This window comes from Chelmon rostratus, chromosome 14 (assembly GCF_017976325.1).
Source record: "Chelmon rostratus isolate fCheRos1 chromosome 14, fCheRos1.pri, whole genome shotgun sequence".
NCBI lineage: Eukaryota > Metazoa > Chordata > Actinopteri > Chaetodontiformes > Chaetodontidae > Chelmon > Chelmon rostratus.
The window spans coordinates 20,589,016-20,610,626 of record NC_055671.1 but is presented as its reverse complement, the minus strand read 5'-3'; the positions used below and the strand labels follow the sequence as shown (position 1 = coordinate 20,610,626).

Sequence of the window (21,611 nt, the reverse complement as noted above, 5' to 3'; positions counted from 1 at the left end):
TTCTTCTAAACGAAGCTAGCTAGAGATTGTTATATATTGTTATATATGATAGAGAGTGTTCATTTTATTTCGAGACATTAAATGCATTTCCATTCTCTGCCTTTGTGCATATTTTCAGTTTGGCATTGAAAAAGCAGTGGAAACAGGGAATGTGGAAATTGATGCATTTTTAAAAACAGCATGTGACAAAGTGCAATGGAAACAGACTTAATGTATAATTGATGATGTACAGGAGAAAAAACATGACTTTAAACATCACTCGTCAAAGCTGAAAACATCAGATCTGTGTGGAGCGATGAGGAAACTGTGACCTTCCTCATATTAATGCATTAAACTAACAGAAATGTGTCATTTCCATCATGTTTTCCACTTGGTTTACCATTGTTTGAGCTTTGACTGCAGCTCTTTTAATGACAATACCTCATTGTGTCCTCTTCTTCTGCAACGGATTAATTAATTAGTTAACCGGAGAACTAAAAACGTGCATTAACTTGCATTTTCTAGCTATTTCCTCAAAATTTGCTCTACATTTGGATGGAAACCTGGCTGCTGTATGTTTGTCAACATTAAACTCCTTTAGTTTTAGAAGGTCCTGCCAAATGTGGCGGTGCTTTGAGTTAAAAGCTCGTCCTACATTCTCAGGTACCATCTTTTTCTGTTTATAATCTATTCCTACTTTAGCGGTCAAAGATAGCAGTTTTTGAGAAGATGTGGTCGTACATGCGGAGCGCAGACCCCACAGTGTTCGTCAAGAACACCAATGAGGGTGTAAGTCGAGTCAGAAAGTCGAAGGGGAAGTACGCCTACCTGCTGGAGTCTTCCATGAATGAGTACATCGAGCAGAGGAAGCCCTGCGACACCATGAAAGTAGGAGGCAACCTTGACTCCAAAGGCTACGGAGTGGCCACACCCAAAGGATCGCCCCTCAGGTACACTCTGATTTTCCAGACAGGGGACGGTGAATGTGGGGTTAATGTTGGTGTCCTGTTTTGTCTGTTTTTGTGTGAAATTAGGCCAGTCAAACCAGACATGTGCATATAGAATTAATTGCACCCAACAGTGTCAGCAGGTTGATCCATGTCATCAGCATAAACGCATAAATTCAATTATAAACTCGGGTGTCTTTTTAAAGGGAAATATTCTTTTATGAATTATGTTCTCATGTTTTTAAATCAGAGGTAAATAAAAGGAATTTGAAGTAAAACGGAGATTTCATCATGAACCAAACTAAATTTACATATTTTAAAAATCAAACACTTGTAGAATATGCCAGAGTTCTGGGATGTAAACTGTGATCTCTGAGGTGCAGAGGTGTGAACTCAAGTCACGATTGTGATGACTTCAGATTCGACTGAAGAAAATCAAAAGCTGCATTTTGACCTTAAGAACAATGGCTCTTGACTAAATGTGGATTTGAGTCTTCCATGTTCAGAGGCAAAAGAAATACACTTAATACCTTTTATAAAATTCCTTTGAAGTCTTCACTACATGCATTATATGAGTCTGGACAGATATGAACATAAACTGCGAGTTGACCGGTTGGACACATATGGCCTCGTGGCTATAGTCCAAGTTCTGCGTTATGACTTGTTGAGAACTTTAAACCTGAAGTTTAGAGCTTGCTACTTGATTTTGGACTTCACTCTTCACCTAAAACTTAACTTAACTAAGACTTGGTCCCACCTCTGCAGAGCATGGACACGTAACAAATCAGCCCACAGGACATGTCCAAACTGATGGAGTCCTGGGATACTCAGAGCATTGTTGTGTAGTGTACACCCAGGTTTTAGAGATGACAGCAAGCTTTATGTATTTCCTGTTTACACTCAAACATTTATATACACGAACACGTAAAAACATAAGCTGACTGTCACAGAACAGTCTGTCAGATTTGGGTTTTAGACTTGTTTACTGTCTGCGTCTTTGTCTGTCTGTCTGTCTGTCTGTCCGACTGTCAGTCTCTTAATCTGTCTGTCTGTCTTGTCTCTCTTCCTCTCTCTCTCTGTTGTTTGTCTTTGTCAATATGTGTGTTTTCCTGTCTGTCTGTCTTAGTGTTTCAGTCTGTCTGCCTGTTCCTGATATGTCGGCCTGTTTACGTGTCTGTTTTCATGTCATCTCTTATGCCTGTCTGACTGCCAGCCTGCCTGTGTCTCTGCCTCCAGAATCACCATAATACTGACAGCACTGTCTATCTGTCTATCTGTCTATCTATCTATAAACATTGCTGCTGTCAGATAAAACCTTGCATTAAAAAACAAGACAGCCTCATTCACATTTGTTTGGTTAATAGTTACTGAATTAAATATGAATTTCAACTGAATCAAAAAGAAAGAATGACAGAAACTCCTGGCCCGAATTTGACTGTTAACTGTACTCTTATATAAAATCTCTAGTTGTGGTGCCAACTCATTTTTCAGATGTGAGTTGCAATTCTTTCCCCTTGTCACTTTATTTAATTCAAATAACTGCTTGAGGCCCGACATATTGTGCAAAAATAAATAAATAAATAAATAAAATAATATAAAATCAGAGATTAGAGAGAAGTCCAAGCAGATTTGGAAAGGATCTTGGTACTTATTTCCACCAATTATTTCCACCACTGCCTCAGTCACCAAAACAACCTCCTAGCAACCAACTTAAATCACCTCATCAAACAGTCTGATCACCTGATCAGTCTGACATTGCCCTAGCACCCACGCAGCCATGCCATGGCAACCATACAGAACACCAGTACAACCAGCAACCACCCAGTCGTGCCTTCCAGATCGATCATTCATTTTCTTTATTCATTCCTCATTTTTCTTTCTTAGGTTCAATTCAAGAATCTGGAGATGCCAGTTTGTTTGAATAATTGATGATTGAATTGAATTGAAGAAATAATTGTTAAATGACTACAACCTTTTTGTAGTCCACTCTGTTAGAATCTATTCAGTATTGAAATGGTTGCTGATTCATTGTAGGCGTTGACTTGGATTTAGTGGACACAGGAGAAATGTTTCTAAAAGCTAAAAACCCAAAAAATATAAAGCAAAACAAAACAATCCGAGCTCAGCTAAAACATGTATATCATCAAAACTGGAATTTGAGTGCTATTGTTTTTACCTGACAGCAGCATTTGAAAGTCATGTTCTTCCCTCTCTATGTTTCAGACATCAGTGGACTTTGTTCTGTGAGAGAACATCTTGTTCTCAGTCTTTCTGTTCCACATCAGCATTTTACAGCCAACCCAGAGTCAGAGAAAGTAAATTACTCCAAAGATGAGATAAGCACATGCTGAATGTCATAATGTGTATGTTCTCGTATGTTAAGTTTGTGTGTGTGTGTCTTTGTGTTTCTAGGCTCCACACAGCAAAACAGAGCTTGAACAGTAACTTAAACTCACATTTATGAACCTGAACATATTGGATGATCACCTTCACAATCAAAAATACTACCTCACAAGTTCCAGTTGAACGGACTCTATGCTCTCTGTATACTCTCTGTCTCTGGGTTGATGAGCTCTCACTGCTAACAGCTGACATGTCAAGTACTTCATATTATCATTTCCACTGAAGCTGCCAGCATCTGATTTACGCTCATGTTGCTGCTTTGTCTACTGTTGCAGAATCACTGTTGCTAAGACTGATGATGACTGTGCTACTGTTCAAAGTGGATCATTTGGAGAGTATTGTTCCAAAATGACATTGCTACCATTTCTGATTGATTTAAATGTACATAGCAATGTCAAGAATGTGTGGTGTTACCAGGTTTTACTAATATTTGTAGTCCAGATGAAATAAACCTGAAACAGACCAAATGTAAACTTGTTTATTGGTCAATGATAGACAACAAATTGCTTTAATGCTGTCCTGACTATGACCTGATTGAGATAATAATCACATCATTTGGCCATTGAAAGTTATGGTCAACCAGTATTCTGGCAAGAGTTTAATAGCAAACTCAGTTGTGTCAATAAATACAATATATTTTAGTTTTATGACACAATTTTATTAACATGTGCCTCAATTTCTTACAGGATAGCTGTTCCTGATTTCTTAAAATTACAAATGCAAAATAGATTTTTCTTCAAAAGATGTTGGATAAATGTAATGATCTTTGAATTTGTTCACATTTCAACTGGACTATTTATATTTTACACTGAACTGTTATTCAGTTATTTTATTGATGTATATTTTTATGCACATAATGCAATTTAGAACAAAACTCTTCTTTTGCTCTTGCAATCATTAATTATTGTCTTTGTCCTTTTTATTAATTCCTGTTTCTTTGCCATCACCATAGAAACATCACCTACCTTACTGCCTATCAATAGCTTTGATCATCACTGGTATGTAAAGGGGAACAACAGACAACCTGTAGGTATTTGTGTATTTTGTAGGGAAATACAACATGGTAGGAAATTGACACACGTGTAAAATACATGTCGCCACCCACTTACCTTCACTATATGTGAACTTACAGTATGTCAGCATGTTCCACATGATGTTTATGTCCAAACATTTGACTGTTGTTCCTCCTTTATTTATCAGGTAATGAATGGAAATAAATGCAACCTGAGTTTTGCTACGCAGTAGTCGGTAGAGAAGACATTTGCTGTTTTTCTACTCAGACCATGTTGAAATGTTGTTTTCCTTCAGTAGTATACCTCACAGACAAGTCCATTATGAAAAAACTGACCTTTCTGCTACAGCTGATCACTGGACTCAACACAAGCCAGTGGAGCAATTTTGCCATTCAACAATCCATTCACACATCACAGACTTTACAAGGTTTTTTTCCCACGACAACTGCCTCCAGCCTCTCCCGGAGGACCCCCAAGTGATTGTAGGGCAGTTAGGAGCATGCACAAGTTTTAGCCATGGTTGTCCTCCAAGTCTGTCGTGCTTTGGACAAGTCAAAAGGAAGACTTCCAAGAGTAGTAGTAGCTGAAGTGCCTAAAAGTGAGTCACACCTTATCTAATTGTGAATTTAAAGCTATGGGTCTTTTCAACCCGAGACACATGACAATCCAACAGCCAACTAACACTGCCAGGTCCATAATGTCCAAATCTTCCAACCAACTCCTTGGCCAACAGTTATTTTACCCCCTATCACCTTTTTGTTGTTAGCATAAACAAATAGCTGTTTACTTACTCCAGGAGTCACCTGACCCCCAGGTGATCACTTACGAATGTCACTGATTCAAGTTATATCTTCGCTTACAGATATGCGTATCACATACATGAGCATCAAACAAACATATTCATCGACATCAAATCTTAGTTGAATCAACAAAAAACATGACAAGGAGGTTGGGAAACAACATTTTAACAAGGTCTGGGTTGAAGAGCAATGAAAATATCCTCTGAAGAACCTTTCATTTTATTATTACACTAATAATAGCATCCCTGTCATAAGTAGATGGAATGATGTTGCTATCTTCACTATGGCAGTCCTCTGCTCATTAACACATAGTTCCCTTCTATTCCTTATTACTATCATCCCCGTAGAAACCCTGTTAACTTGGCAGTATTAAAACTGAACGAGCAGGGCCTGTTGGACAAATTGAAAAACAGATGGTGGTATGACAAAGGAGAGTGCGGCACCGGGGGAGGGGACTCCAAGGTCAGATCACCGTAACCCCCAACGGGTAACGACAGGCAATGGTACACAGGGGTAACCGGCAACAACCCACAACGTATATATATCAAGCATAAAACACTCCAGATGGCACCAGTGAAACTATACTGGAATCTACTGTTTGGTGTCTTTCACAGAAGTAATAACACTGGTTCCACCTCAGGAAAAGGAGGTGATGTGATCCATTAAAATGATTCACTGTCAGGTCCAGTTGAAGAAAATATCTGACTTCTCACCTTCTGATCCTGGGGGTATTTTACAAAACACACTCAGACAGCATTCATAACAAAACAGGACCTTTAGAGCAGAGATCCAGTTTAAAAGAGGCAATAGGCTGATTTAATCCAGAACTAAATGAATTAGAAAATATCCAATAAAACTTTATTAGTAATCTTGTTTGAGGAGTTTAATTAGGGTGGACCTATGATTCTTCTTGTATTTGGCTGCAAAAACATTATTGGTTTGGGAAAGGGGTAATTGTTTTGGGTTTTCTCCGATGACGTCAGTAAAGACAGACGTTATCCACCCCACCTCCATCATTTTTAGTCGATACGGAAACTGTGGTCACAATTCCTGGGAGCAGTTAATGTTTTTCAAAATGATCGAATAAATATGCTGATATAAGAGTTATTGCTGCAAGAGGCACCCCAGTGGCTCAATAAACCATACTCAACACCCTTTTTTTCATATTCTGGGCAAAGAAAGGTTAGCCACTGGTTTAGATATTTTTATATGATACAGTATACAGTATGTGATTAGGCATATGCACAGCAAAGGAGAATCTAAATCTATACGTGGGGATTATGGATAGTATCATAAATCAATTTAGAAAATGAAACCAGGATTATCCTGTTAGCCTGCCTAGTAAAATACCCCCTCTGGTCATCTTACCTTTGGAATCAATAATGAATTAGAGAATCAATTCAAGTTTACGGACATGTTGACCCCATCCCCCAAAAAGTTAAACTGCGCCACTCCTTCAAGCTTTCTCCACCACAAATTAGTTTATATGCTTTCTGGTACTTGGACTGCAGACTGTTTTGCTCAGTAATCCCAAAGATTCAGGAGTGTTTTCAGCTCTTGCCGGTTACCCAAAGTGATATAGTAATACACATCTCGCACGTAGGGAGTCAGGTCAAACCAAGCTAGATGGAGTATTAATGCATATCACTTTGACACTGAGATTTTCTAAAACTGTTTTATGTGTGATTGTGCCTGTTTTTTGTTTGATTTTGCTTTCTCTTTCTGTTGTTGTTGAGGTGTTCTCTGTAGCGTACCAAAGCATCTATACTGCAGATGCCAGTTTTGCTAAAAAAAACGTTGCTGCCGCTGCTGCTGCGGCCCTCTTACTGTGCAGCTGAACAATAACATAAGATAACATGGAGATGCATAATGTTATTTATGTTATTCCCAACCCCCCCCCCCCCCCCCCTCCCTTCCTCTCATGGTTCTTTGAAGAATCCCAGTAAACCTAGCAGTACTGAAGCTCAATGAACAAGCCGTCTTAGACAAGTTGAAAAACAAGTGGTGGTATGACAAGGGGGAGTGTGGACACAAGGACTCCGGCAGAAAGGTCAGTTCTTGAGGTCGCTCGGCCTGGTCCCAAGGTCATGTCTTGGTTTACCCCATCCCACTTACCCTCATCAGACCCACACCCAAAACCCCAAACTTCAGCAGCTACACTCTGAAAAGAAAAACGTTTTCACACAGATCATCTTTCACTAAGTATGGTAGACTGATGATGACTATGGTATGGCAGTTTTTTTTTAATTCAAATTTGTTTTTCAGGTCTGATTCAGTTCATCAATTGTATTTCTAGTAGGAAAAGTAGTTACATGGATGTAACTCTATTTCTATGAGTAGCTATGAGTCTGTTACCCTGTTACAGGGTGGACCCATAATAACTAATATAATAGAATAGAACTGTCAATCTATTAGGACAGCTATGTTAACCCCCATTTTGGTAACTAAAACTAAATTGGCTTTTAGGCCTTTAACAGCAGTTGAAAGTATTGTTCTTGCTGACCTCCAATGGTTTATTTCTCACTTTCCTGCAGTGATGTAGAAGTTTACTGATGTAGACGGTTTTTCAGTATACTGTGACAACACTGGTGGGTATGGTTACAGGTGCAAGAGCATGCAAGTCTGGCCATACCTGTTAGTGATGCTGGGAGTGGTCAGATGGGAAACACACTTGAAACTTTGAGCTAGAGAGGGCAGAGAGACAAGTTTCCAGCCTGCTGTTAAGGTGCTCTTTAAGGTCATGATGCTACTGCAAATTGCAATTGAAATTCAAAGTCAACTTTTTGACCTTCAGCTGTGGTTAAAGCTCTTTGTCCTCAGTCCCTGATGGCATGTGAACTGTAAGTCAATACAAGAGATAGATGAGATGATTGATAGCAATCCACCTCCAAAATCCAATTGTGGTTTTACAGGGTTTATCTGGCGGACTATTTCTTGGCCAGGAGCATTGATTTCCTGGAGTCCTGTTGCCATTGTGAAGTTGCTAGGCAACCAGTGGAGCCTTCAGAGAGTTACAGGTCCCAGCAAAGAAATAGTTCAAACAAAACCTCCAGTAAAAAAAAAACAAAAAAAACACAGCTTCTGCATTTATTGAACAAATGATTAGTTTGAAATGTTGTTTTCAGAGCTGTTGGTAGGTGGATAGAACCAGGCTAGCTTCCCATGTTTCCTGTCTTTATGCTAACTAAGCTAACCAGCTGTGCAATTACTGTACAGACATGAAAGTAGCATCGATCTTTTAATTTAGCTCTCGGAAGGAAAGTGAATAAGTGTATTTCCCAAGGAAACTTCTCCTTTAACTTCAAAACATGATTCAAAATGGCATTTCAAATGCAAATTCAAATTCAGCACCTGCCAGCACAGACATCTGCCTCTTTCTATTATAATCCATGAATTTATTTTGGAGAGAAGACCTTTCTGTTTTTAGAGTGTTACGCTGCTGCTCAGCTGACCGTTCTGAAGAGCTGGAGGATAAAGCACATAAACATGAACACATTCAAGTATTCTGAAGACATATGAAAACTTCATGACTCCCATTTGAACTTAAACTGAGAGGATGTCCACGCTTGCTTAAATGCTGAGTGTACTTTATGAACTTAGTTACCACAAAACTTGTTACAAACTCTGCGTATAGTCAGACGAATTTATGCAAATTGCTGAGAAAATGAGCTGGGCTTTAGCGATTCTGACAAAGCAGACTTTTTGGAGATAAGGGGTTTTCATGTCTCCAGATCAGTAGATTTCTTCAGAGGCTTTTCTCTGCTCAGCCATCCTTCTGTTCTCCAGAATATTCTGTGGTCAGCACAGTTCACTGGAAGCAGCCACAGACAGACAAGCTAGAGGCTCGACTGAAAAATGTGACTTTTTACATCACTTTTAATCGCAAAAACCAGACTGCCTTTGGGTGCCACGTCGACATTTATATCTTTAGACCATCCTAGTTTTGAAATTTCTTCTTATTCTTTTTTTTTTTCAGGTGATTTTTTTTGTCTGTCTTAAGAGAGAAGGAGCTTTTCTGGCTTGGTATAGAAACCCACAGATTAAAGACAGATTTTTTTTTTTCCTAAACGCACATCAGATGTAAAAAGTCAGATTTTCAGAACTGCAAGTATATTTTCCTGTTTCTTTCTCTCCTTGTCTCTCTCTCTCTCTCTTTCGTGCTGTCTGTCCTATGACTCTCGACCTCCCTCGCTCTCTGTTTATGGCTGCTCACCAACAGTGGATGAAATTGAAGCTACTGACCACAACTTTTCCACCCCCTCCTCTTCCTCCCCTCTCTTGCTCTCTCTCTCTCTCTCTCTCACACACACACACACACACTGATGTCTTTGTCTCCAATCTGTCATGTACCTCCTGTTTCCTCTGAACTCGCTGTGTAACAGGCCGTGACTAACAAATGGGAGAAAACGTTCATCAGTCTGTCATCAGTGTTGCAGCGAGGAGAAAAGACTTAATGTCAGACTGAAAATGCAGCAATGAGACAAACATTTGGTCATGGATGAGAACTTTGCTAACAAATAACCACACAGAGACATCAGGAAATGGTCAAAATAATGCAGATGAATTCTTAAAAAGCATATTTGTCTCCCTCATTTTTTTCCATTCATATATTTTGGCATCATTTACTGTCAACATTCATGCCAGAAACCAGGTTTCAGGCAGACAGCACGTCAATACGCTCTGTATTACACACAGCATGTCATTAATCAGATTTACTTTCTTTAAAAGGTTTGGTGACCATCCCAGCATATCCCTGTACAGAACAGCCTGGACTGTAACCATTTAAATTCAAGTCATGCTATTTTTTAAGAAAAATTAAGTCACATCAAATTTCTAAATGCATAGCAGACAATAGTCAGTTCTCTAATATTTGAACTTTCATAATTCCTGAGTAGGATGGTGAAAATTAAAGTTTGCCTATTGGACAGTTTAGTAAAGTCTAATAGTTTATGTTGATTTCAGTCTGACTTTAAAGTGTCTTACAGTTTCACAGAAGCTGATTGGCCAAGGTTAACATGACAGTTTGGAGAGGAAAGCTCTCTGATAGGCTCTCCCTAACTTCACAACACTTCCTGTTGAAGACAGGCCTCGCCCACTTTAAGTGATTTTTTTAAAATGGTGCTGCATGCAATTGAATGAGAAAGCTAAATCACGCCCACCAACAACCAAGTGATGCATGTGACAGAAGAACACGCAGCCACTTATGTCATGAGAAACAAGTGCTCAACAACCAATCAAATCCCCCCTTTTCTGAAAGAAGTGTTTTCTATGGATGTAATAGTAAATTTTTGTTCTTTTGAGCTGGACAGACAGAAGTGACAGCACAGATATCACTTTTTTATTTACTGAATATAACTGGTGTAAAAGAACCTGTGAAACTGAAATGGTACATAACTTATACCTGACTTCTTAGACAATGAATTAAGATAAACAATCCAGTCTATGGAGATAAGATTTTGCTTAGTTTTCCCTCACTCTGTTTGCATTTTTATGCATGAAGTTGCATGCGACAGATATATAAATATTGATTGTCAAAGGCTGTGACTTGGAGCAGGGGAGAAAGTAATTTTAACCTAATTTGGAGATGAAAATTAAAGGGGTACTTCAAAAAGTCAGGGGACTTACAAGAGACAGATCACAATTCAATGAACCTTTCGGTTCTTGTATGGGTCCAAAATACTGGACACTACATGTCCCATAAACTGGACATTTCCCATTCTATATTTCCATTTAAAATTTTCTTTACACCTGCAGTGTGGAACTTTTGTCTCCCCCTTCTGGCAGTGAGAGTAGGTACGCAAACACTGTCAACGTAATTATGATGCCATGGGCTCAAACTGAAAAGTCTGAAAATCCAGACCAAGTGAGTTCGGTGTGAAAGGCCACTGAAAATCTGGCATCCTCACCTGAGAAGTCTTGTTCTGTACGATGCAATTTTTCATCAACAACCAGACACTTACTAATGCAGCTGTTTAAGCCGATCCAGCTGAAGAAGTGCTCCAACTTTGAGTCAGTAAATGTTGCTTATAGGAAAAATGAGACTTGAGCTTCTCGAGCCAGCAGTTTCCCAAATAGCTCCTGCCATTTCACAACTTTATTACATTTTTTTTTCACTGGGAGACGAGTAAACTGATTTTGATATGTGAAATCAGTGGAGTGCCCCTTTAAGTGTTCTTGTGAATCCTTTTTTTTATTTTATTTTACAATCACGTTGCCTCTGTCACAGCCTTTGATAGCTGAAAAGTAGTCTTGTTAGTTAGAAAGATTATTATTTTTTTTAGCTTTGATGATGTTCTAGTTCATCTTCAGCAGAATTCAAACTGTAGTGATTTCATGACCGTCTGCACCATGATTGGTTGCCCCTGACCCCACCTCTCTGTGCTGACAGGACAAGACGAGCGCGCTCAGTCTGAGCAATGTGGCGGGTGTGTTTTACATCCTGATTGGTGGGCTGGGGCTGGCCATGCTCGTGGCTCTGGTGGAGTTCTGCTACAAGTCCCGTATCGAGTCGAGAAGAATGAAGGTGAGTTCAGTTTGATCAGATGTGCCACTAAATGCTACTGCTATCACACAAATACATTTTACACAGTTTTTGTTTGATTCATCTGGTTATAAATACATAATTGATCATGCATTATCACATTTTCATGTCATGGTTATTGTAGCCAAAAATATCAAGGTAAATGTCGAGATTCATTGATATGCAGTGGTGGAAGAAGTACTCAGATCTTGCGTTTGATGTAGAAATACTCTAATTGAGATTAAAAATCAATTTTTCAAGAGAGTCCTGGCAAAGACAGGCAGCAGGACAATCACAGTCACAATTGCAAACAACAAGAAAAAAAAAACAATTTGTGATAAAAACAAGGAACCAATCAAAGAATCATATAATATCCAAAAACTGTCATCAACATACAAAACATCTACAGTCAGATGTTTTTTCTTATGAGTCATTTAGAATAACTTTAAATATGTCCAGCGAACCAACTGCAGAAGATTCAGATTCAGGTCATTTTGCAACTGATTCCTAGCAGAGGTCGGCAAAAACTGCCCGCCTCCACCTGTGCGGGACGTCTGCTTCACTGAACTGTTGCTTGTATGATGTCAATAAGACAATCAACAGATCATTATTACCGTCTATTTTTACTGAGAATTGCCCCCATCATGCCGAAAAACTAGGCGTTAACGTGGACATGGAATGAAAAAGTCGGCGGCGTCCTGGGCATATTCCCTGTTTTTGTTTGTCTTCATTCAGGGTGTGGGCTTGTACCTCTGAAGTGTGAGGGTAACACACGTTTCACAGACATTTTGGTCTGGAGGGATCAAACAAGTGTAGACTGAGCAGAATCAGTCAATGATGTAAAAAGGTAACTTTACTGATCAGAGTTTGGTCAGCAGAGGTGGTGCTGGTGGTGAACGTAGGATTTCTTCGCTCAATCAATCACCAGCTCAGCTGAATGGTAAAGATGAATCTTGTCTGACTTGGTGACAGTTTGTCCAATCACCTCGCTTGTTAAATGTGTGGCATTTGCTGTGTGATGTAGTGCCGCTGCTTGCTTAATATTGTGTTTCATAAAAGTCTTCTAATTTTTTATGACGATAGCAGAGGTGCGCTTTATTTCCGCATCCATATAAACCTCAGCTGGACATCCTGTATATAAACAGGGTTTATATGCACAGTCTCACTTTATTTATTCCTCAATAAATGAAGGCAAAGTTTCTGTTGCTAACTAAACCTGCACAAGTACCTGCATGAGCTATAAACATTTATGGTACACCAGAAAACATTTATGAAACATTTCATAACATTCGCAGTTTTATTTCTTGATTTTTAGGACCTTTAGCTTCTTAGTAGTCGTCTAGAGAGCAGACCTCTAGGAGCCACAGGGCAGGATCACCAACATTACTCCCATCTGAAAGCATCAACTGAACTCTGCTTATCTGATACTCCTCTTCATCACCAGTGTCTTTATGTGATGAAACTGTGGTCGCCTCATTACAGACTGCGGTGGTTTACGCAGAGACTTTGATGGGCTGCTCTGAAGGAACAAACACGTCATTAGAGCCATTTTCTCCACAGCAGAAGCACCAGTCTGTTACTCTCATCTCTGCTGGACTTTTGTTATTCTCTTCACATGTGCGTCTGTGCACAGAGACTTAAAACCCTCGCTGAAGGCAGTGGTGACACAACATGTGTGGAGGATTTCATCAGTCAGAGCAGATGGAGGGGTGTGCAGAGCAGGGCTACACTGTGGTTACCTGCAGCAGAGGTACAGGGGGCACTGCAGCACACATGGGACTAATTGTCAATACAGCATTATACCATGAAACATTCTCTTCTGATGCATTATTGATACTCAGACATAAATATTGCATTATGCTCTCTTGTAGAGAAGAAGTGAATCTTTGCTTTATTAAAGACATTTTAACAGTGATACTGTTCTGGTATCTGCCACTTCAGCCTTCTAGCAATTTATGGCTGTTTGTTTGCTATAACACAAGTGTATATTCTGGTCTGTTTATACTGTAACAAGACATGAAGTTTAACCTTCTCGAGCAGAGCTGACAGGCAGCAGTGTTCGTCACACATCACAATATAAAACCATTGGACACAACAAGTAACACACTGACGATTTAGCTTTTGCTGGGGCCTCAACAGTGAAACGTTAATGTGGAGTTTGTACTGAGGGCGGCAATGGATGAAGGGTCAAAAGATCAGGAACGAGACTGCGTGAACAGCCGTGCTAGCAGCTCTGTGAGGCTGCACGACTGTACTTTATACTGCACAGTGGTGCTTTGAGCTAAATGCTAGCATGTTTATTAGGTATGATGTTTGCTGTTTTCACCATCTTAGTTTAGCGTGTTAGCATGCTAACATTTGCTAATTAGCACTGAACACAAAGTGCAGCTGAGGCTGATGGGAATGTCGCCACCATCCACAGACTAACACATGAGGACCACCTGGTTTGTCCTCGAGTGCCACCGTGAGGTTGACATTTGTGGTTTTGAGTGAACTTTTGGACAGATTCTGGTAAAATTTGGGTTAGACTCTTTTGTTCCCTGCAAAATGAATTCCAATAACTTTGGTGCTTTAAATTTTGATTCATGACCAAATATCTATTAACTCTATTAATAACTAATGAAATCCCCTTAAGCCTCAGCTGCACTTTGTGTTTAGCACAAATTAGCAAATGTTAGCATGCTAACACACTAAACTAAGATGATAAAAATTATATCTGCTTAGCAACAGCATGTTAGCATTGTCACTGTGAGCATGTTAGCATGCTGATGTTAGTATTTAGCTCAAAGCAGGTCTATTTCTTAGTGCAGCCTCACAGAGCTGCAAACTGTAGGCTCTTGGTCTGGTCTTCTGTCTGTATGCGTGATTTCATTTCACTTCACTGTACAATATCCTAGTATGTTAGAGTGTGACAGACTGTTAGACTGTAAGCGAGAAGAGCAATCATTTGCATGAGGCACGTTACACTATTTATTTATTGTTTTAAAATATAATTAGGACACTAAATCACAAATCTGCTGTCTGATGTGTTAGCAGGTGGCTGTTCTGGCTGCAGGCAACAACATTAATAGACTTTGTGCAGAGACAGATGCTGGACTGCTGTGTTTTGACATGTAGACTATAAAAATAAAACCCTCTATTAAAGTGAGAGAGAGAGCGAGAGAGAGACAGTTCCTCTCAGTGTTTACAGTGTTTGGAGGTTGACTTCAACCTGTTAACTTGGAAGTGAAAACAGGAGGGAGAAATGTGTTTGACTTTGTTGTTCAGATGTGAGAGCGCTGGCTCTGAGGTGTTCTGAGTGTAAACAAATAAACCTGGGATTTATTTGTACCAATCTTCCTGACGACTGTGGATGCCAGGCAGCAAACAGCGAGGGAGTGTGGGAGCCTCAGAGGCCTGATACAGGATATTAAGTCTGGATCTGCATCATTAGTTTCACTGAGAGGAGACAGAGAGAGAGAGCTCTGTGACTCAAAAACAACTTGTACTGTTATTACTATTGGTGATTATTCAAGACTGTGCTTTCCAAGTAACCCTAGTTAGATGTTCAGAAACCTTCAAATTAGGCTTGTTTATGTTCAATACCGCAGCAGACGTTTCATGACGGGAGACAAAGATACTCAGTTAGGTGAAAGGGCCAGGTGCATGCAGGCACTCTTGAAACAACAGGAAGTGAGTTATTGTGGAGGCGATTAAGGTACGGATTGCCGCAGTTTGTGTCAAAAAATCTGCTCATTGTTAGAGTCTTAACTCTTCAAATCTGGACACACAGACGTGATACACATATTTTTAGATGCAGTATGACTTACACTCCCCGAGGACATTATTATCTATGATTTCAGTTGCAAATAAATGTCCATAAATCCGCTTAAAAAACATTGAAAAAAAAGATGCATCTTATAACTGCAGGCCATGCCCAAGAATCTGGTTTAAGTTTTTGAAGAAGAATTACTTCATTAATCCCCTTAAGGGAAATTCAGGTTGTTTTCACACAGTTGTTATTGTACACACACATAGGCCCAAAATACATACACGCTCACGGCCCATAAATATGCAGTTATTTGGAGAGCTGTTGAGTGACGGAGCTGCCAAAGGATCAGATGTTAGGGGTTCAGTACCTTGCTCAAGGGAAGAAAAATATTATGTGTGTATGGACCCTATTTTCCCATGTTGTTGTGTCTAAGTGACTAATTAAAACAGCAATTTTGGATTTTTTTTCAGTAATTAAGAAGAGCGCTGCAGCCAGCAAGCTGAAAAATGGCCTGCAATATTGACAAGGCACTCAGGCACACTGAGGCTGGACTCAAATGCAAGACTCAACACACTTGGAAATCAAAAAGGCTCAAAGCCGGTTTAATAACAAAAAAGCTCTCTGACAAAAATACAACAAATGGTGGAAGGTGAAAATGGTAACTAAAGGCGCTAAGGTTTCTCAAACTACAAACGATGAACAAAAGACTCTTGATCAACTAGGCAAGGAAACAATGCAGGGTAGCAAGGACAGGACTGACGTGAACCAATGACTATACAAGACAATCTGGTACAGGACAGGGGAAAACGAAGACAATATATACAAGAGGTAACGAGCAACAGGTGGAGACAATCAGGGCGGGGCAGACAATCATACAGTGGGGAACACACCAGGAAGTCAAGGGCCTGAAACGAGAGGAAAGTTAGGTTTCACAATAAAACAGGAAGTGCAAGACACAACATGACGCCAGTGAACAAAACCTCAAACACAACGAGACATGACAAATGTAATCTCTCTGAGTGAACTACCAATGTTCAGTGTTTGTTTTTTCCACTGACAGACTCAGATTGCTATTCTAACATAGTGTCTGACAACATTATAAAAAGGATTGCAGAGATCAACCTTTTTGTTAAAGAGTAGGATCCTTTTTGTTTAACCAGAAACCGCCAAATCACTCTCGCCAAAGCCACCAGACTCCATTTACAAAAACAGCAATTTTATCATCGTTAAACACACTTCATTCAAACGCAATTTTAAAAAAAATAAAAAATCAACAAAACTTGCTTGGCTTGTCTTTCACTGTTCCAACAATCATCACCAACTCTGGTTTGGCAGAAATAAACTCACTGACTCAGGAGAGGAGCGAGAGAGAGTGCCAACATCAGGAGTCGCAGCAGGAGAAACAGCGTTTAGAGACAGAATATTTTCACATCTAACTAGGGAATTATTTTCACTGGACATTATGACCAAGGAAATTTAAATGGTTGGACTTCAATAAATTATTATCAAATATTATTATCAAAATAAAAAGATAATTACTGGATGACAAAAACTCTGCTTTTGTGACTTTTATCCATCATGTCGTGCATTCAGTGCAGCTGTTGTGACATTTTTCCGCAATCAAATATTAATTTTCACTATCAAATAGCTGTTTTTTACAATTCAATTATATGTTAAATTTTAGAATATGCATTGACTGCCACTGTTGTCTGTACATCCATGCATACACTGCATGAAAAGGAAGTGCTAATAGCATGCTAGTTCAGCATACTTTTCATGGTGCCAGTTTGCCTGAATGGAAACAAATATATGCAGAAAGAGGAGGGACTCAAGTTGTAGTCCACAGCCTAAATCACTGAATCCAATCCAATTCTACTTCCTGCTAAACATCAGCATTTTGGTATTGTCATCGTGAAGATAAAGATAAAAACAATATTTTTCCACTAAATCTTAGGAGCTGAATGGATTTTTGCACCTGAATCCCCAGAACTCCCTCCTAGGATTGAATAAACTTCACTGTGTGTTAATCAATATGTCTCTGAATTTTAGGATCCTTCTCTCCTTCTCTGTCTTACAGGAGCTCATCGATGCCGCCATGATGAGCACCAGCCTGGGCGGGATGGTGGGCGGAGGAGCAGGAGGAGGAGGAGGCGCAGCAGTGGGAAGTTTTGGAGGAGGAGGAGGAGCGTCAGGACTCGGAGGCGAGAACGGCCGTGTGATGGCACACGATTTCCCAAAAACTGGAGCTCATGGTTTACCCTGCATGAGTAAAGCTGCTGGCCTGGGACTGTCCTCCACAGGCATGTGATCAAAACTGAGGTCCTGATTGGACAGAACGGTCCTGCCTCTGTGTCTGTCTGTCTTTCTGTCTGTATGTATATCTGTTTGTGAGGAAAGAAGGGAGGGAGGAAAGAGATAAGTGGGAACTGAGCAAAGGTGAGGGAACAAATGACAGATGGAGGGAGGAAGAGAGGAGGAGAAAGAGGAGATTTGAGGAAGGAGAAAATGAAAATGGAGGGAGAGTAGTGGAAGAAAAGGAGGGAAAGAATAAAACAGCAAAATAATAAGAGAAGGAAGTAGAGGAGATGAAGAAGACGGATAAAGGTGGAGAAGAAGGACAATAAAGATGGAGACGAGAGGAGGTAAGGAGAGAAGAGATGAAAGGGGTGAAAGGAGGGAAAAAATAAGACGGTACAGACGGACAGAAGGAGGAGGGTTTATGTTCTGGATGGAATACAACAGAACTCTGATGAACAAAGAGCACATGAACACAACACCCAAGCTGAATTAAATCAAACAGAGTCAACAAGCTCCTGCAAGACGAGCGGCTGGGCTTAACGAACTACAAAGAAACTGAAACTACTTTTTCTACGAGCGCTGTCTTAAACTAAACTCCTCCTCTTCTGCAATAATAGAACCCAGGGGGGAGACAGAGGAGGGAATCTTTTTTTTTTTTAAACTTCTTAATTAATGCACACGCTCTTCTTCTTCTTTGCCTCGTCCCGCCCTCCGCTCCTCTCCTCTTCCTCCAGCTTAGCAGTAACACTGAAAGCTTCGTCACTTTCACGTTAAATGCCACTTTCATATCCGAGAGGGTTGAGAAAGTAAGAATTTGAGCATGTAAGCATTTTAGACCTTTTTAAACACAGACACTTGGTGACGAAAAGCTTGCTGATAACATTCAGGAGAACACCAGATCTGGGAGCTGCCTCTATAATAATACATATGAAGACAGGTGTGTCACATGCTCAGTTTTCTGCACAAAATGCTTTTTGTTTGTATATTTTGTGGCAAACGTACGGTGTGATATTGTTAGAGGTCTTCATCAGCCCAAAACGTTGGACCCAATCTGAAATGCACCTGTGAAAAACTATCCAACACCAACCAGAAGACAGTTAGACTGTTGATCTGTACCCAAATAGAGAGAGAACGCCATCACCTGGAGCAGCGTGATAATCCATCAACAGACAGCCATATGCAAAAATGTCAGTCATCTATTCTTATTTCAAAAACAGTTGTTTTATGTGCTTCAAAGACTAATTTACAGAAATAGCTGAAAGTTCTGTTTTCTGATCAACTGCAACAAAAAACATTCTGTAGTCAACTGGGTGATACACAGAAGGTGATCTGTCCGTCAAAAATCTCAAAATTAACGTAATTTTCATTTAATAGCATTAATCATTTATACAGGCTGCTGAGTTCCTCAAATATTTTCTCCCCCATAAACAAGACAAATGAAATTGACTTTTTTTTTTAATTACTTATTAACACAACAGAAAAAGTAATTTGCTACATTACTCATTGCATCTCTTTTGTTATTCAGCTCAGCTCCATCAAAGGTGCCTTTAAACAACTACAAAGCCCCACATTCACCACATTTTCGATATTAAAACAAGACATTATGCTTTAACAAACAGCCAACAGTTTGAAGGCTCTGCTCACCTTTAACATCTGTTAGTTTAGCATTGGTGAAGTTGCTAACTTGAGTGTAATGGTAAAGTAATTACTAAATTCCAAATAGTAATCCCATACATTACTCAGTCCTGACAAAAGTAATCACATTGCTGTAACTTATTGCTAAATTCTAAATAGTCATTATGATGCACCACATGATCAGAGCTGATACTGAGCAAGTTCAGGTCCATTCAGGCCCACATGGGTATTAGACATATTGACACACTGCCATAATTGTTGTAGCATAATTTGGAACCAGTCTGACTGCAGTCCTAGGTAAAGTCTAGGTTCAACAAAACTGAGTGGACCGGTGAAGACCTCTGGTCTCTGCTACAATATTTATAATGTAGTATAGTGGCCTGAATATGAAGAATATTATTTTCTGTTAATTACTTTGTATGGGTAACCGTGGGTTGTATTATATTCAAGGACTATACATTTTTGAATTCATAACATTCAACATTATTTTTGAAAGGAGAGAGTACCACCTCAAGGCTACTCTAATACCAGTATAACAGCTACAAGCCAGCTTAGCTTAAAGACTGGAAACAAGAAGCTTCAGCGCCCAAGAAGTAGTCACCACAAAACTCCTGTAACACCTCAACGTGTTGTTTTCACACTATTCATGCGAATGAAACGAATAAGATGGAACATGTTGATCAGTGAGCTTTAGGGCTGCTGGTAGGTGGATTTTGTGATGTTTGGACAGAGCCAAGCTAGCCTCCCGTTTCCGATCTTTGTGCTAAGATATTCTAACAAGCTGGGTGCTGTAGCTTCATATTAACTGTGCAGACATGAGAGAGTTCAACTTTTTCATCAAACTCTTGTCTAGAAAGTGAATAAACATTTCCAAAAATTTTGAACTATGCCTTTAAGATATTTTGGACAAACACATCATAAGCATGTTTCGTTGAGGGTTCTTGTTCATGTGGCAAAAATGTGGAATTTTTAACTGCAGATTTCTTGTCATGGAAAATGCACCAAAGCATTTTAGAAAACAACTAATTGTTTTTTGATTTTGTTGGTGTATGACCAAACAAAATCAGGTTGCTGTGTGAACTGTGGTTGGCATCTCAATCTCTGCAATGTCTTCAATGCTGAAGCATCAGGTTAGTTCAGAAACAAGGAAAAGTTTTCAGCATTTGACTGATGAATACAGTGAGAGAGCTTAACACACTGCAGCTGAAGAAAAAACACAAGCAGATGAAGACATTGCATTTTTGCTTTAAAAAATTACTCAAACAATTAATATAGTATAGAAGCAAATTAAAACATGATATTAATTTTCTGTAGATTATCGATTAATCGACTAGTTGTTTCAGCTTTATATAAGATCTTCAGCTCTTTGTGTGTTTCTTCTATTTGTTGTCTTAAGAGCACCATATAAATAAAATGTCCACATGATCACACGCGATGCAGTGAACTTAAACTGTATTTTTTTTTTTAAATGTCTTCTCAGACAGTAGATGTCAACTTTATGACATCAGTTCATTCACAAACTTGAAGTATTTTTGGAAAGTGTCTTTTCTGTTAACAACAAAACCTGACATACTGTAAATTCTCAAATTGTGGCTGAGGCCTTCGGTCTGCTCAACCGCGGAGGTTACCAGGCCTTTATTTGAAGCAGGCTTGTATTACAGACAGGCATTTTTTCTAATTCCCTGTCTTTGAGAAATACATGTGGTCATATTTTAGTATGAAGCTTCTTTCCTGTGTCCATTAAATTCAATAATACTGAAATAGGACAACAAGACTTTAGATGGGCAATTCAGAACAGCAAAGTGTTAAAAATAGCATTAGTAGATTGTTTAATTTATTAAATTACAGCACTGGAAATACATATACATGTACATGTTTATTTGGCATACTCATTATATAACAGGAACCAGGATCTTAACCACCCATTTTGTTTTATTTTTGTTTCATTTTGCTTTTTCTTTCTCCCAGCCTGTATTTGGGACAAGCTTTTATTTGTCTTTGGCGATTATTTGAGTTGTTTAGCTCTTTACAGCCCTCAAACTTCTTTTTCAAACTCCAATGCTGCCGAAAATATCTGGACAAGACATCGTGCTGTTTACATTGCTTAGGTAATTCACAGGAAGAAACTGCTGTTAAACACTACTGGGGTGAACGTTCCTTTAAATCAGAGGTTTAGTGACGTTCAGTGAACCACAGAAATGAAATTTACTGGTAATATAAATCTGCTCTGCCCTGTGGTTTACTGATGACAGAGCACAGCTCAAC

At 39.3% G+C, this 21,611-nt stretch overlaps 1 protein-coding gene across 1 annotated transcript in view; it reads left to right on the top strand.

Annotated features, from left to right (window-relative positions):
* gria1b (glutamate receptor, ionotropic, AMPA 1b) overlaps window positions 1-17,721 on the top strand; it is a 67,793-nt gene extending 50,072 nt beyond the window's left edge. Inside the window, exons 15-19 of the mRNA XM_041951571.1 lie at window positions 682-929; window positions 5,490-5,604; window positions 11,531-11,665; window positions 17,491-17,539; window positions 17,600-17,721. Of these exons, the coding sequence (XP_041807505.1) occupies window positions 682-929; window positions 5,490-5,604; window positions 11,531-11,665; window positions 17,491-17,539; window positions 17,600-17,721 (669 nt within the window). The remainder of the gene's footprint in view (window positions 1-681; window positions 930-5,489; window positions 5,605-11,530; window positions 11,666-17,490; window positions 17,540-17,599) is intronic.
* The last annotated feature ends 3,890 nt before the right edge of the window (window positions 17,722-21,611 follow it).